This window comes from Gallus gallus, chromosome 2, assembly GCF_016699485.2.
Source record: "Gallus gallus isolate bGalGal1 chromosome 2, bGalGal1.mat.broiler.GRCg7b, whole genome shotgun sequence".
Lineage (NCBI taxonomy): Eukaryota > Metazoa > Chordata > Aves > Galliformes > Phasianidae > Gallus > Gallus gallus.
This window is the reverse complement of record NC_052533.1, coordinates 40,774,859-40,787,057: the sequence shown is the minus strand read 5'-3', so window position 1 is coordinate 40,787,057 and position 12,199 is coordinate 40,774,859. Positions and strand designations below refer to the sequence as shown.

Below are 12,199 nucleotides of genomic sequence, written 5' to 3'. Positions count from 1 at the left end.
GGGGGGAATTCTTCACTCAGAGGGCAGTGAGGCCCTGGCACAGCTGCCCAGCGAAGCTGTGGTGCCCCACAGTGTGGAGGCACTCAAGGCCAGGTTGGATGTGGCCCTGGGCAGCCTGATCCGGTGGGTGGCAGCCCTGCCCATGGCAGGGGGTTGGGGCTGGGTGGGCTTTGAGGTCCCTTCCAACCCAAACCATTCTGTGTTCTATGATTCTCGGAAATGGCTGCGTGCAACACATACATGTTCCATGCTTAAATCTTACTAATGAGATTTCAATGTATTATTCCCTTGAAACGAAGACGAAGAAATCGTAGCATTCAGGGCTGTTTTTTCAGGCTGTTTACGAGTTCCAGAGAGCATAACTGCAAACGTTTGCCACTGATCGTATACTTCCGCACGGGAAAGCCAGCATCAAAACGCCCCGCCGCTCCTCTGGCGGCTCAGCACGCACAACGCGCGGGCACAGCTGGGCAGCACCGCCACAGGCCCCGCGGGGCTCCCGCCGTGCAGGCCGAGCACATCCCGGGACACAGCAGAACATAAGCTCACAGAGCTGCTATCGATCTGTCGCGCACCGTACTCGGACTAACAGCTCCGACACGCTTCTGAGGACGGACAGAACTCCCCCCTGCCTAGCCCACAGCTCTCTGCCCCTCGTTACACAGGCAGCGCGGCGCCGTGCGGGGACGCGGGCCCGCCAAGCGCTACCCCAGCTCCCCGCGGCCCTGGAGGCGCGTCCCCGAGCGCCGCTCTAGCCGCCGGCGCCGCCCCGCTCTATGGTGTGGGCGGTGGCGGCGGGGATGACGCAAGGCGACGGCGGCGGGCGGGTAGGTGGAGGGAGGGGCCCGTGATGGCCGGTGCCACCGCCGTCGCGCTGTCCCTCGCCGCGCTGCCGGCCGCCGCCCCGCTGCCAGCTCCCGCCGCCGCCATGGCCGAGGAGGAGGCCTCCAGCGAAAGGTGAGTGGAACGGGGGGGGGAGGTCTATACGCGCCCGTACCGCTCTATGTATCGCTGCCGTCCGCCCCGCCCGCTCGCGGCGGACATGTCTGCCAGCTTCCCGCCGCCGCAGCCCGTCCGCCCGGCTGCTGTCCGTCTGGGCGCGGTGCGGTGCGGGCAGCCTGCCGCCCTGGGCTGCGTGCTGCGGGAGCCTCGCTGCGAGGGGGCCGAGGGCACGGCTGGGAGTTGCAGAGCCGTGTGCCGGTCGTCTGCCTTTCCCCTCGTCCGGAGCCGGACAGCTGGCTCAGCTCTATGCGCTGACTCCTTTCTTTCTCTGTCCCAACATACACTCGAAGCAGAGAAGCTGCCGCACGTCGGCGTGCCCTGTGTTTGACATACCTCTCGTGCTGTGTGTAACTTCTGACTCACACCTCAGTGTGCTGCTGCGTTACAGCTGCTCTTCACTCTGCTGCCTGATGTGAAGTAGCCCCACACAACCTCTTATGTTATGCAGGCCCACACGGCGCCTTCTGCCCGGGTGAACAAATGGTTCCATCGTAATCACCTCAGTGCCCTGCTCTGCTTCTGTCCGTGTGTTATTTACTGCCGTATGCCTTCTCTAATATATTTGGATTATATCTCTCTGTACCCTTCAGCTTCCAAGACAGAGCTGTTTTTGTACCCATCTATTGCCCCAAATGTATTTTCTTCCCTCTTATTTCCTACTATAGAATATCCTGTCTGCGTATCTGCTTTATTCATATAAAACCGTAGAATGGCTTAGGTTGGAAGGGACCTTGAAGATCATCTAGCCCCTGCTGGGGCTGGTTGCCCCCCATCACATCAGGCAGCCCAAAGCCCCATCCAGCCTGACTGAACGCTTCCAGGGATGGGGCATCACAGGTTCTCTGGGCAGCCTGGCCAGTGCTTCTGAGTAAGGAAGTTTTTCCTAACATCTAACCTAAATTTCTGCTCTTTCGGTTTAAAGCCATTCCTCCTTGCCCTAACGCTAACAGTCCATGTAAAAAGATGGTTGTGCTCCTGTTTATAAGCTCCCTTCAAGTACTGGAAGGCTGAAGAGAGGTCTCCCCAGAGCCTTCTCCTCTCCAGTTTGTGTAAGCCCAACTCCCTCAGCCTTTTCTCTGCTGCTCTCTTACTCTTCTATGGTTTTAGCCCCAAAATTACTGGAGCAGAATATGTCTAACTGTGCTGTAGTCACACATGCACTGTATCCCCTCTGTCAGATGTGCAGCTATGCTCTGTATCTACTTTGTATACAAATTTTTCATAATTCTCCATCTTTTAAATATCAGAAGTTGTATCTCATTGGCAAATGTGTGAAATGCCTGACCCCCCCAAAACTCATTTACTGCTTTTTTTGGGGGTTTTTTTTTTTTAGGAATTCTGGCTAAAAATTCCTTAACAACTTGCATGACAATTGTGCTGTGCATTCATGACTTCATATCCAGGATGCTGTGGTTGCATGCCTGTTGTCATGTTACATGTCTGTTCCATCACCTTTCCAGACTATCTGCATTCTCTGCCTGGCCCTCTGTTTAGTCTTTTTTCCAGCCTCGGGATTTGGTATTCCATCCTAGATGTTTTGCCACCTTGGTCTTAGCAGAACTGGGCTATGTGTATTTTCCAAACTCCCTGTTATGCCTTTGCAACCATATGCACACTGCCCTCTTTTCAAGTGTGAACTTCAAAGCTTCCTCTTTTCAGCACTATGCAGTTTGACCTAATCTGTAACTCTGCTATTTCTTCCTCTCCTCAAACTTAAAATACCTTTTTCTTTAACAACGCAGACTTTTCTTTTTATATACCTTCTGCATTGTCACACATCTGAGACCTCAGTTCCCTTCTTGGTTCTGTGTTCTTTCTTATCCATTCACATTCATAAAATATACCTCACTTGTAAAGCCTCTTGTTGATGATTTACAGGTTGTCTGAGTAAGAGCCTTAAAATAGCTCTGCCCCAACTTGTTGTGTATATATGTTCATTCAGCACGTTAGCCTGAACTGTATTAGCTGCCCGATACCATCACACAAAGTATTGAGTGCTGCTAAGGGAGTGCCAAGCGCCCCGAACTGCAGTAACCTGCCAGGGTTACGGGAGTGTAACATGGCATGATCTGGAGGCAAGGTACATCATAGGCTACATTTTCAGAGAGGATTTTGACAAGTTTCTTCTCATGGTTTACTCAGCTGGATAGCTTTTAAAGGGACTTGGTTTTCAGGAAGCTGGCAGTGTCCCCTGCTGAACAATCAGGCCGTTTAGTTGCGGAGTCTTTCAGAGTTGGCTTCCAATTCAGTGAAGACTTCTGAGTCTTCTAGGACTTCTAAGAACAAAATCTAATGTTTATTTTCCACGAATTCAGAAAATGCGTTAGCTATGAAGGAATGTTAGCACTCTGGGTTATTAGGACTCTTATTGGCCTGTTCCTAGTGATAGCCAAAATTAGCATTTCTCCTCCTCCTCAAGTTGAGTAAAACTTGGTGTCTGGAGGAAATTTGTAAATGATTGAAATATGTGAAGTACTTTTGAATTTAAAGCTTTGTAGCAGTGAGAGGAAGGCTTACTGTATGTCATTAAAACCTGAAATAATAAGTAGAAGGTTTATTTTATCTGCTGGGAAAAAATAGCGTGACTCACCTCGTTATGCAGTGTGCTCTGTTCATTGAAATCACGTAACTGCCTAAGTGTGGTGAAAACAGGATAGCAGTGGCTCGCTTACTTTATAGATCTTGATGTTGTCCTAAGGTAGAATGAGGAGTTTGGTGAAATAAATGTTTTCCCCTCCACTCTAGAAGCGTTGGCTTGTTTAACACATCACCTTCTCATGATGCTTGAACTTGTTCACAACCTTGAGCCTTCTCTGGGTAAGCTGCAGAAGCAGATTCCTACCTGTGAGATGCAGCTGCAGTAATCCTTTTGCTACTACTGAGCTCACTTACACTGAATTTGGCAGAACTGTTTATTGCTTATAATGTGACTGATATTGGCAGCTATGAAATACATGTACATATCTGGAAATAAAACCCTGCACACAATACCTTTTTCTCCCTTCTGAGTTGAGTGTAATAACTTTATTTAAAACAAATAAACTAGTTAAATGTCAGTTTGCTTGTGTGTGGTATGGAGTCTCACAAAGAATTAGCTTGGAGAAATAAGTGAGGACTGTGCACTGTAAGTATTACTACAACACCAGTCATCACAATTAGTTTTTCATTAGTAGTTTTGAAGTGAGCTGCTTGATGAAATAGAAGAGAATGATTTATTGGGTTTCATAGAACCTGTGCTTGACTCTGAGTAAGATAGCTCACAGTGATACCATACTGATATGTTAAAGCATATGCTGGTTATGTCGTCTAGCTTTTAAGTGCAGGTGGACTGCTGAGAGCCCATTTCTTCTTTCTTTCCTTGGTGAAAGGAGGCTCTTTCTAAAGGCCTGTCCTACAGCACACGTGACTAACAGCAGGTCTGGCGCCTACAGCCTCTGTCTTTACAGAGACAATGAAAGTGTGCTGTGAGGAGCGTGTGCAGGAAGAGGTTAAAGAATGTGTGCTTCTTACGTGCTTTTGTCTTTTCAGTGATAGGGTCTGTCTATCATAGCTTCAGTGCTTAATGCCTTTTGCATTATATTTGTGTGCTCATCTGAAAGCTTGTGTGTGAGGTTTTCAGATGTCTGTAGGATTGCTTGACTTTTTTTATCCTTGTATGAATTTGGGAAGGGAATGTCTGCGGTTGTCAGGAAGCTCTCTCTTACAACATGATCATGGCAGTGTGTGCCCTGTCCCTGCATGAGGAAAAATCTCCTCTCAGTGTCCCCTCCAGAGGCTTCATTAGCACACTGTGAAATAGAACAAGAATGTTCTGCTTTTCCAGGCTAGCATATAGAAGTAGATGATTTGCTCCACTCTTTTTACACAGTACTGACTACTTTTTGGGTTTTCTTGTTTATTGAAGATTCCTTGACTCATGTTTAGGACAGACAGTTAGAGAATAATTTCTTATTTGTTATTTTTTTTTCATTTGCTTATTTTTTTTTTTCACATTGGTCCTTCACAGTTCTCTGGGGTGTACTTAGTGTTGTGGAGTGGATTTTCAGGTAGATGTGCTTGTACACTTACCTACCCCCTTTCAAGTGCCCTTAGCGTAGCAGGAAATGAAGTGATAGGTGTGCTGGCACACAGCTGCTGGAGAGCCACAATGTTGGCCAAGATCTTTGCATGAAGCCAGGCCCTACCTTTCTTTCAGTTTAATAAGGTTTAAATAGCACAGGTTGGACTCTGCACGGTAAGGGTTTTTTGCTCCACTCTTCCTGAAAACTTGTTCTCACGAGAAAAGAGGACAGCGGTGCACTCCAGAAAGCTGCAGAAGGTCTTTCAGCCTCTTTTTAAGCATCACTGAATCCTTTCAGTGGTTCCTTTCCAATTGGGAAACACTGGTCCCAACAACAACAAAGTACAGCACTCGGTGTGCTTCCCACTGTCACTACCAGGCCTGACCACCATTCCAGGGTTAAGGTGTGTTATGTGTGCTTGGTGCATCCAATACATGTACTGTTGATGTACTGTTACCGAAGAATGTACACTCTTAGTGACTTGCCTGGAGCTTCCTGTCATAGAAGATCTCATTCTTCTTCAGTGATTATTTGACTGAGTCATCTGTTGTGACAGAAATCCCTTATAAAAAATCTTACGAGGTCTGTCAGTCATCTGGCTGCATTCCTTACAGCTGAGAAAGAAAATGGGAAGCACTGGGAGAAAAACAGTAATTGTACAGTAGCTTTTAATTTATGTTTAGGATATTACTGGCTAGGGGTCAAGCAGGTTGAAGACTCAGCATTAGAAAGCCTGCTGCTAAGTGCGTGGAAAAAACACAGACTTGCCAAGTGTCAAATGACAACTGTAGTCCAGGAGTTACCAAAGTGGGATTACAGTACCTGTCAGTGAGCGGAGCTGTAGGCTGGTGGAAATGATAGTGGGGCCACAAATCCAGATGTGCGAGCAGCTGTGGAGCTGCTGCTGGCTCGACTGTAGTATTGATCACTGTGGATCTTTGTCTGACACAAACTTTTGCCAGGAGTACAGTTTTGGCTATACTCTAAGCTTTTCAGAGCCTGATAGAAGACTGGTGCCGCACCAGGGTTTGTTTATTTTATTTGGGTTGATTGAGCCTTACCCTATAGGCCTCAGTAGAAACTCCCCCTCTGACAAGAACCGGGTCTGTGTCAGGAGAATCTCTGCAATCTGCAAATTTTCTGAATATTAATGAGAGAATTGGAACTTTCTTGGTTGATCAATTATTAAAGCAGCTTCTTTTTTTTTTCCCCCCTCTAATATTTGTCTTTTATTAAAATTGTTTGTTGAGGAAATTTGAGTTCTTTTGTTTTATAACTTTTGAGTGTTTTCTTGCAACTCTGGTCTTTCAGAGTAGGTTTTTCTCCATAATTTGTATAGGCCGCCAGAGGGAAGAGGGCATGGGAGTAGAGGTGAGTGTCTGAGTTTATGCTGGCACTGAAAGATCCAGATGAGAAGTTGAACAGCAAGGGAGAGGTCACTGGAGAAGAGAGATTTGTGAGTCAGTGAAGCTGTGTAATGAAATGAGGTCACTCTGGAATAAGGTTAAGAGGGTAAAAGAAGAGGGTTTTAAGGGTAAAACCTTGAGTGACACTAAGAAAATAGGGTGAGGAATGGTGGAGTAGGAAAGTGCTGTGAATGTGTCGTAGTTGAAAACTCAGGGTCATATGAGACTACAGAAAAGAGAGGAAAATAAAACCCCAGAAATGATTACCGTAATAAGAAATGCAGAAGAATCTGTGGCCATTGAGAAAGTCCAGTCGTATGTCGAAGAGAGAAGGAGAAAGGTATTGCAGTGAGGAAGGAAAGAAGAAATGGGGTTGGTCATTGCTAGCAGACTGTAGCAGAAGTTTCTTTCTTGATTACATTTAGTATAAGTTATACTGAACATAAAGGCTCATTAATTATATCATAGCTGTCCATAAAAGGACATTTGATGCAGTGGCTTTTTACATTTATCTTCCTAGCTTTTTCTAAAGTTACTTACATGTTTATTTTGTTGACATCTGAAGTGTTTGCAGGCACCTATACAAAAGATTCTTTCCGTTTCAGGAGGAAGGGAGGGATTGTGTACTTCCAAGAGTTATCTGAACAGGTAGCCTGAGATGTTGAATACCAGTTCTTGGAATTTGATATAGGTAACTTATGCCCTGGAGCTGGCTTATGGTAAAGGAGCACAACGTACAAGCTGTTTTAATGGTGTGCAGTGAAACAGTGCATCTTCAGCATGCGCTTACGCTCAAGTAGAGATGGGCAGTGTGGTATGAGCGTGGTTTGTGTATGGTGTGTTTGGAGGGAAGTAATCATGTGCTTTAGGTAGTCTTTTATATGTGTTTCTTATGTGGCTCTTTATGGAAAAATAATCATACCCATGTCCTGTTTAAGCTGTTATATAAATTGTGCATATAAACAAAAGATAAGCTGGATAGAGTGCGGATGGGCAGTGGTGCAGATTTATGAGGTGCTTGTTATGTATGGGTCTTGTTACTACTCTGGTTCCAACTCAGGGGCAGTCTGAAATGCAGACATCTGACATGAGAGGTATTAGAACTGACCAGTAAGGTCTAAGTAGTATTTAAATGTTGAGGTTATGCAATATCTGAAGGGCAGCGAGAGTACATCAGTAGGTAGATGAATAAAATGGAAGAAGCAGAAAGTTATGTAATGTCTGAAGGACGCCAAGAGAAAAAAAATCCTTTTCTTTATTTCAGTTATAAATTTATTCCCAAATTCTTCGTGCAATGTGCCTTAGAATGTTTGTGAAAACAGCTGACAGCTGTGTCATTGTCATGCCCTATCAGATGTGAATTTACTGTGGAGGAGGCAGAGGGGTGTAGGTCCTTGCTGGCAGCAGAGCTTTGTTGCACACATGATCTGTCACCAGGTGTAGCAGCTTTCCTGCAACCAGCAAGGTTACGTGTGCCTGAGGTACAGCCTGTGTGCTCAGGTTGCTCAAGTGCATTTAAACAGTATGCTCAACTTCAGCATCACTGAAATAGCCGGAAAATGCTCATCGTTTATCATTTCACCTTATCTACATTCTCAGGTTAATTCTGGTAAGTGGTAGTCCTATGTAGTACTGCTGATATAAAGACGGACTGTAATAACGTTTGCTTCTGTATTTTTACACCGATTTTGTTGTTAGCTGTTCTGGACACAGAGTTCAAGTTGCAGTCAGTACAAGAGGAATGCACTGTTTTTCCCTCTGACCTAATGTGGCAATATTCTGCAATAACCTACCACGGGCTGTTTGTTGAAACGGAGCTGGGATACATTACATTTCCTAGAAATATTCTGCAGAGCTTCTCAAAACATTCTATTTTGATAATACTGGAGTATCCAAGAATTTCACAACATGTAATTACATGGAATGTCTTTGGCTCGATGTTCGTCTAAACAGAATTCATGTGCAGGCTCATGTCCTCTGAGGGGAAAAAATGCTTTCCTTTTAACTCACAGCACTTGAATACTTTTTTTGTCACATCGTGAAAATAGTAAGCAGGCATTTGTTAAAGGATTTGATACTTTGTTCCTGTGCCACATCCTAATTCTTGCTTGAGTCTTGCCTTCACAGTGCGCACCTCAAGGTCTTTCTCTGAGCACTGCAGTATTCTTTGATCACGCTGTGCTTATGAAATGGAATATGGGAAAAGAGCAAACAAACAAACAAAAAAACCCTGATGTTTATCTGCAATTACCAGAACATAACTTTTGTCCTTGGAACACCTAATTCAAATTGCTGTTATGGCCTCTGCATCTGACTTCTGCTGTACATGCAGAAGGTCTGCCCCTCGCAATGACACTTAGTGCACGTATGTTGTGTATGCTTGATGGTTCTGCATGCATTCCACTTGCTCAGAAAATGGAAGCACAGGAGGACATGCTGCACCATGGGGGCTGGAAGGAAAGGCTGCGTGAAAGGTTCCTGAAGTTGGTTACACAGTAAAAGCTCTCCTGAAGCCATATCTCCAGTGTTGTTCCCAAGACATCCCTGCCCAGTAAAGTCCAGACTGACCGAGGTCGTATTGTACTGTGTGTCCATGGCCTGTCTGACCTTCAAGTTTGCCATCCTCCACCTTACCTGACCAAGGCCTTTTTTTCCCACCTTATTAGTGCATAGGTCTGCTGGTTAACTGCTTGACTTCTCCAACAGACTTCTCTGTAATTATTTGGCTTAAAACAGTTTCTTCTCAAGCGTAGCTTCTTTTCAAGCATCAACACTGTTGGATGGAAGGGGGCGAATGCTGCTAAGTGACCTGCTGGCATCAGCAGTGGGCCAAGATTCGGGCCTCAGGTCTCCCAGTTCACTTCATTCCAACCCCAGCAGGAATAAAAATGCAGAAGTAGGTGCTTCTCAGAGGTGGGATGACATCTGGGCTTCTCAGTGTGTTTTAGCTTTCCCATTTTAGAAACTGGCTCTTGTCTTAACAGACTTGCACTGGAGATAAACTTTTCCTAGATAAAGTTAACTGCCGTTAAAGTCTAATGCATATTTATTTACCACATCTTGTTCTGTCTCATGCAGAGCGTGTTGCTTTCGTATGATGAGCATATTTTCCCAGTTCCTATTTTTTTCCGGTTTTATTTGGGAAATTGGAGTCCTTTTTTATGATACTGCATAACACTTTCTCTTATCTTCAATTAAATGTGCTTTTCTTTATAGTTTTTACTTTATACGTAGTAAAATGTCACAGTTACATTCTTAAACATCTTTCAAACAGAAGGAACATTTATTTCGGTCTTTAATAATATATATCTATTTTGCTTCTTACTTTTCTACTTCTAACTTTTCTCCATCCCAGCTGTCCTCCCTGTAGCAACATTTAAGCTCTGCCTTAACTATTACCAGGGTTGCTTGTGTAATATTCCTGGATTTTAAATGATCACAGTTGTTGAAATGCTAAAGGAGACTGCTGGCTCATCTGAAACTATGTAGGAGAATTAACTGGAACCTGCTCACAGATGCAGATCCACAATGATTAAGAGACATCCTAATTTTAGTGTTAGTTTCTTCTCGTTTACTTTTCAGTTTACTGGGGTTTTAAAAACATGTTTTCCCGTTCTTTCACACACTCCTTTGAAATAGGTTTATTACATTCTTCACCAATTTCTTAATTTAATTTTATTTTTTTGTTAAGCATTCTGCATGCAAGGAAACTTCTCCTGGGATTAAACACAGAAGAAGATGGGGCTTGAATATAATGAATGCTGGAGAGAAAAATATTTTTCTGTACTTCAAATAGGATTTTTTTTAATGCCATTGCAGCATTGCCAGTAAGTGATAATAAAGAAGCGTTAATTTTTGCCACCATCAGTCATGTAAACAGCACTCAGTATTCTGGTGTTGCAAGGCATTAAATTAACGAAATGAGAAAGTAAAGTGTGTTATAATTTAACACTTAGACATAAATGAGCCAGATGTCAACCTGCTACTTCTCTCTGATAGTTTGACACAAGTTCCTATTTGATTGTGTCATCTTTGACTGTTTCTTTTGCTTCAAACTGTTTCAGGTTTTACCTGTTAGCTTTAGTATCCAAAACCAGAATATGCTCTGAAAACTTGGTGCTGATGATGGAAGAAGCCACGTCCTACTCACCTCTTAGACTTTGTAATGACAACTGCTGATGCTGAGGAATATGCAGAAAACTTTCAGCAAGCAGACTTATCCCTGCTGCTTCCCCGCCCCCCCCAAAAAAAGAAAAAAAGAAAAAAGAAAAAAAAAAAAGAAAAGAAAAAAAGAGAGATAATGGAAAGGGTCTCTCTTGGTATTTTCACTAAAGCACCCATATAATCTGCACTATAGTGTATTCTTAGAGCATTATAGTGAGAGACTTACTTTAAATTGACACTCTACCCTAAATTTGATACATCGATCTCTTTCCCCATTGTGATTATTGGTAGCTCCTTTTCACTCCTGTTTTACTCATTGAATGGTTTGGGTTGGAAGGGACCTTTAAGATCATCTAATTCCACCCCCCCCCGCTATAGGCAGGGACACCTCCCTCTAGACCAGGCTGCTCAAAGCCCTGTCCAGTCTGGCCTTGAATGCTTCCAGGGATGGGGCATCCACAACCTCACTGGGCTACCTGTTCCTCGCAGTAAAGAATTTCTTCCTAATATCTAGTCTAAATATGTCCCCTTCGGTTTAAAGCCATTTCCCCTTCTCCTGTTGCTACATGTCCTTATATAAAGTCCCTCCCCAGCTTTCCTGTAGGCCCCCTTCAGGTACTGGAAGAGCCCCAGCTCTCTCAGCCTGTCCCCACGAGGAAGGTGCTCCAGCGCTCTGATCATCTTTGTGTCTCTCTTCTGGATCCACTCCAACAGCTCCATGTCCTTTTTGTGTTGGGGGCCCCAGAACTCGATGCTTCAGCTGGGGTCTCATGAGAGCAGAGTAGAGGGGCAGAATCACCTCTGTCAACCTGCTGGTCACACTTCTCTTGATGCAGCCCAGGATACAGTTGGCCTTTTGGGCTGTGAGCGCACATTGGCAGCTCACGTTGAGTCTTTCATGAACCAAGACCCCCAAATCCTTCTCCTGAGGGTTGCTCTCAATCCATTCTCCACCCAACCTGTATTTGTGCTTGGGATTGCCCTCACCCAGGTGCAGGACCTTGCACTTGGCCTTGTTGAGCTTCACAGGGTTGGCTTGGGCCCAGCTCTGAGTTCTGTTCAGGTCCCTCTAGCATGTAGCTTTTCACAGGGCTGGGTGAGTTGCTTTTCTATGCAGTTGAAAATGATACTGAAACTGTAACAGTAGCGTTGCTCCTTTCTCTTAATTATCAATGGTCTTTGACCGTTGCTTGTGGATTAATGATAAGTATGTAGGATTTGTTCTAGTAAAACATGAGCACTATAACCTCAATTTAGAACAGCACTTAAATATATGGCTAGTTCTATTGAAGTACAATATTCAAGTATTTCAATGTGAGGAAGTTGCTTGAGAATGTGGAAGAGTGGTGGTGCTTATTTTATCTAGATGTGAAAAAAAATTGCAGTTCTAAATTCCTTTGCTAGCACAGTACGTCAAAAGTACTTTGTGCAGAAACAAGGAGGCAGTCTGAGTGATTTTACCACTAGTTTACTCTTGTTTTTCTGTTTCAGTTCTTTGAATTTGGAACTAGCTCAAATCAACTGATGTTCGTAAATGATCATGCTGGCAGGATGGCATGAAAATCA

General features: G+C 44.4%; 1 protein-coding gene across 2 annotated transcripts in view; it reads left to right on the top strand.

Moving 5' to 3' along the window:
* The first annotated feature begins 825 nt into the window (after window positions 1–825).
* Window positions 826–12,199, top strand: part of ABHD4 (abhydrolase domain containing 4) — a 29,584-nt gene continuing 18,210 nt past the window's right edge. Inside the window, exon 1 of one of the 2 annotated variants that reach the window (NM_001278145.2) lies at window positions 826–957. In NM_001278145.2, coding sequence (NP_001265074.1) covers window positions 851–957 — 107 coding nt within the window. In that variant the 5' untranslated portion in view covers window positions 826–850. 2 annotated transcript variants of the gene reach the window in all.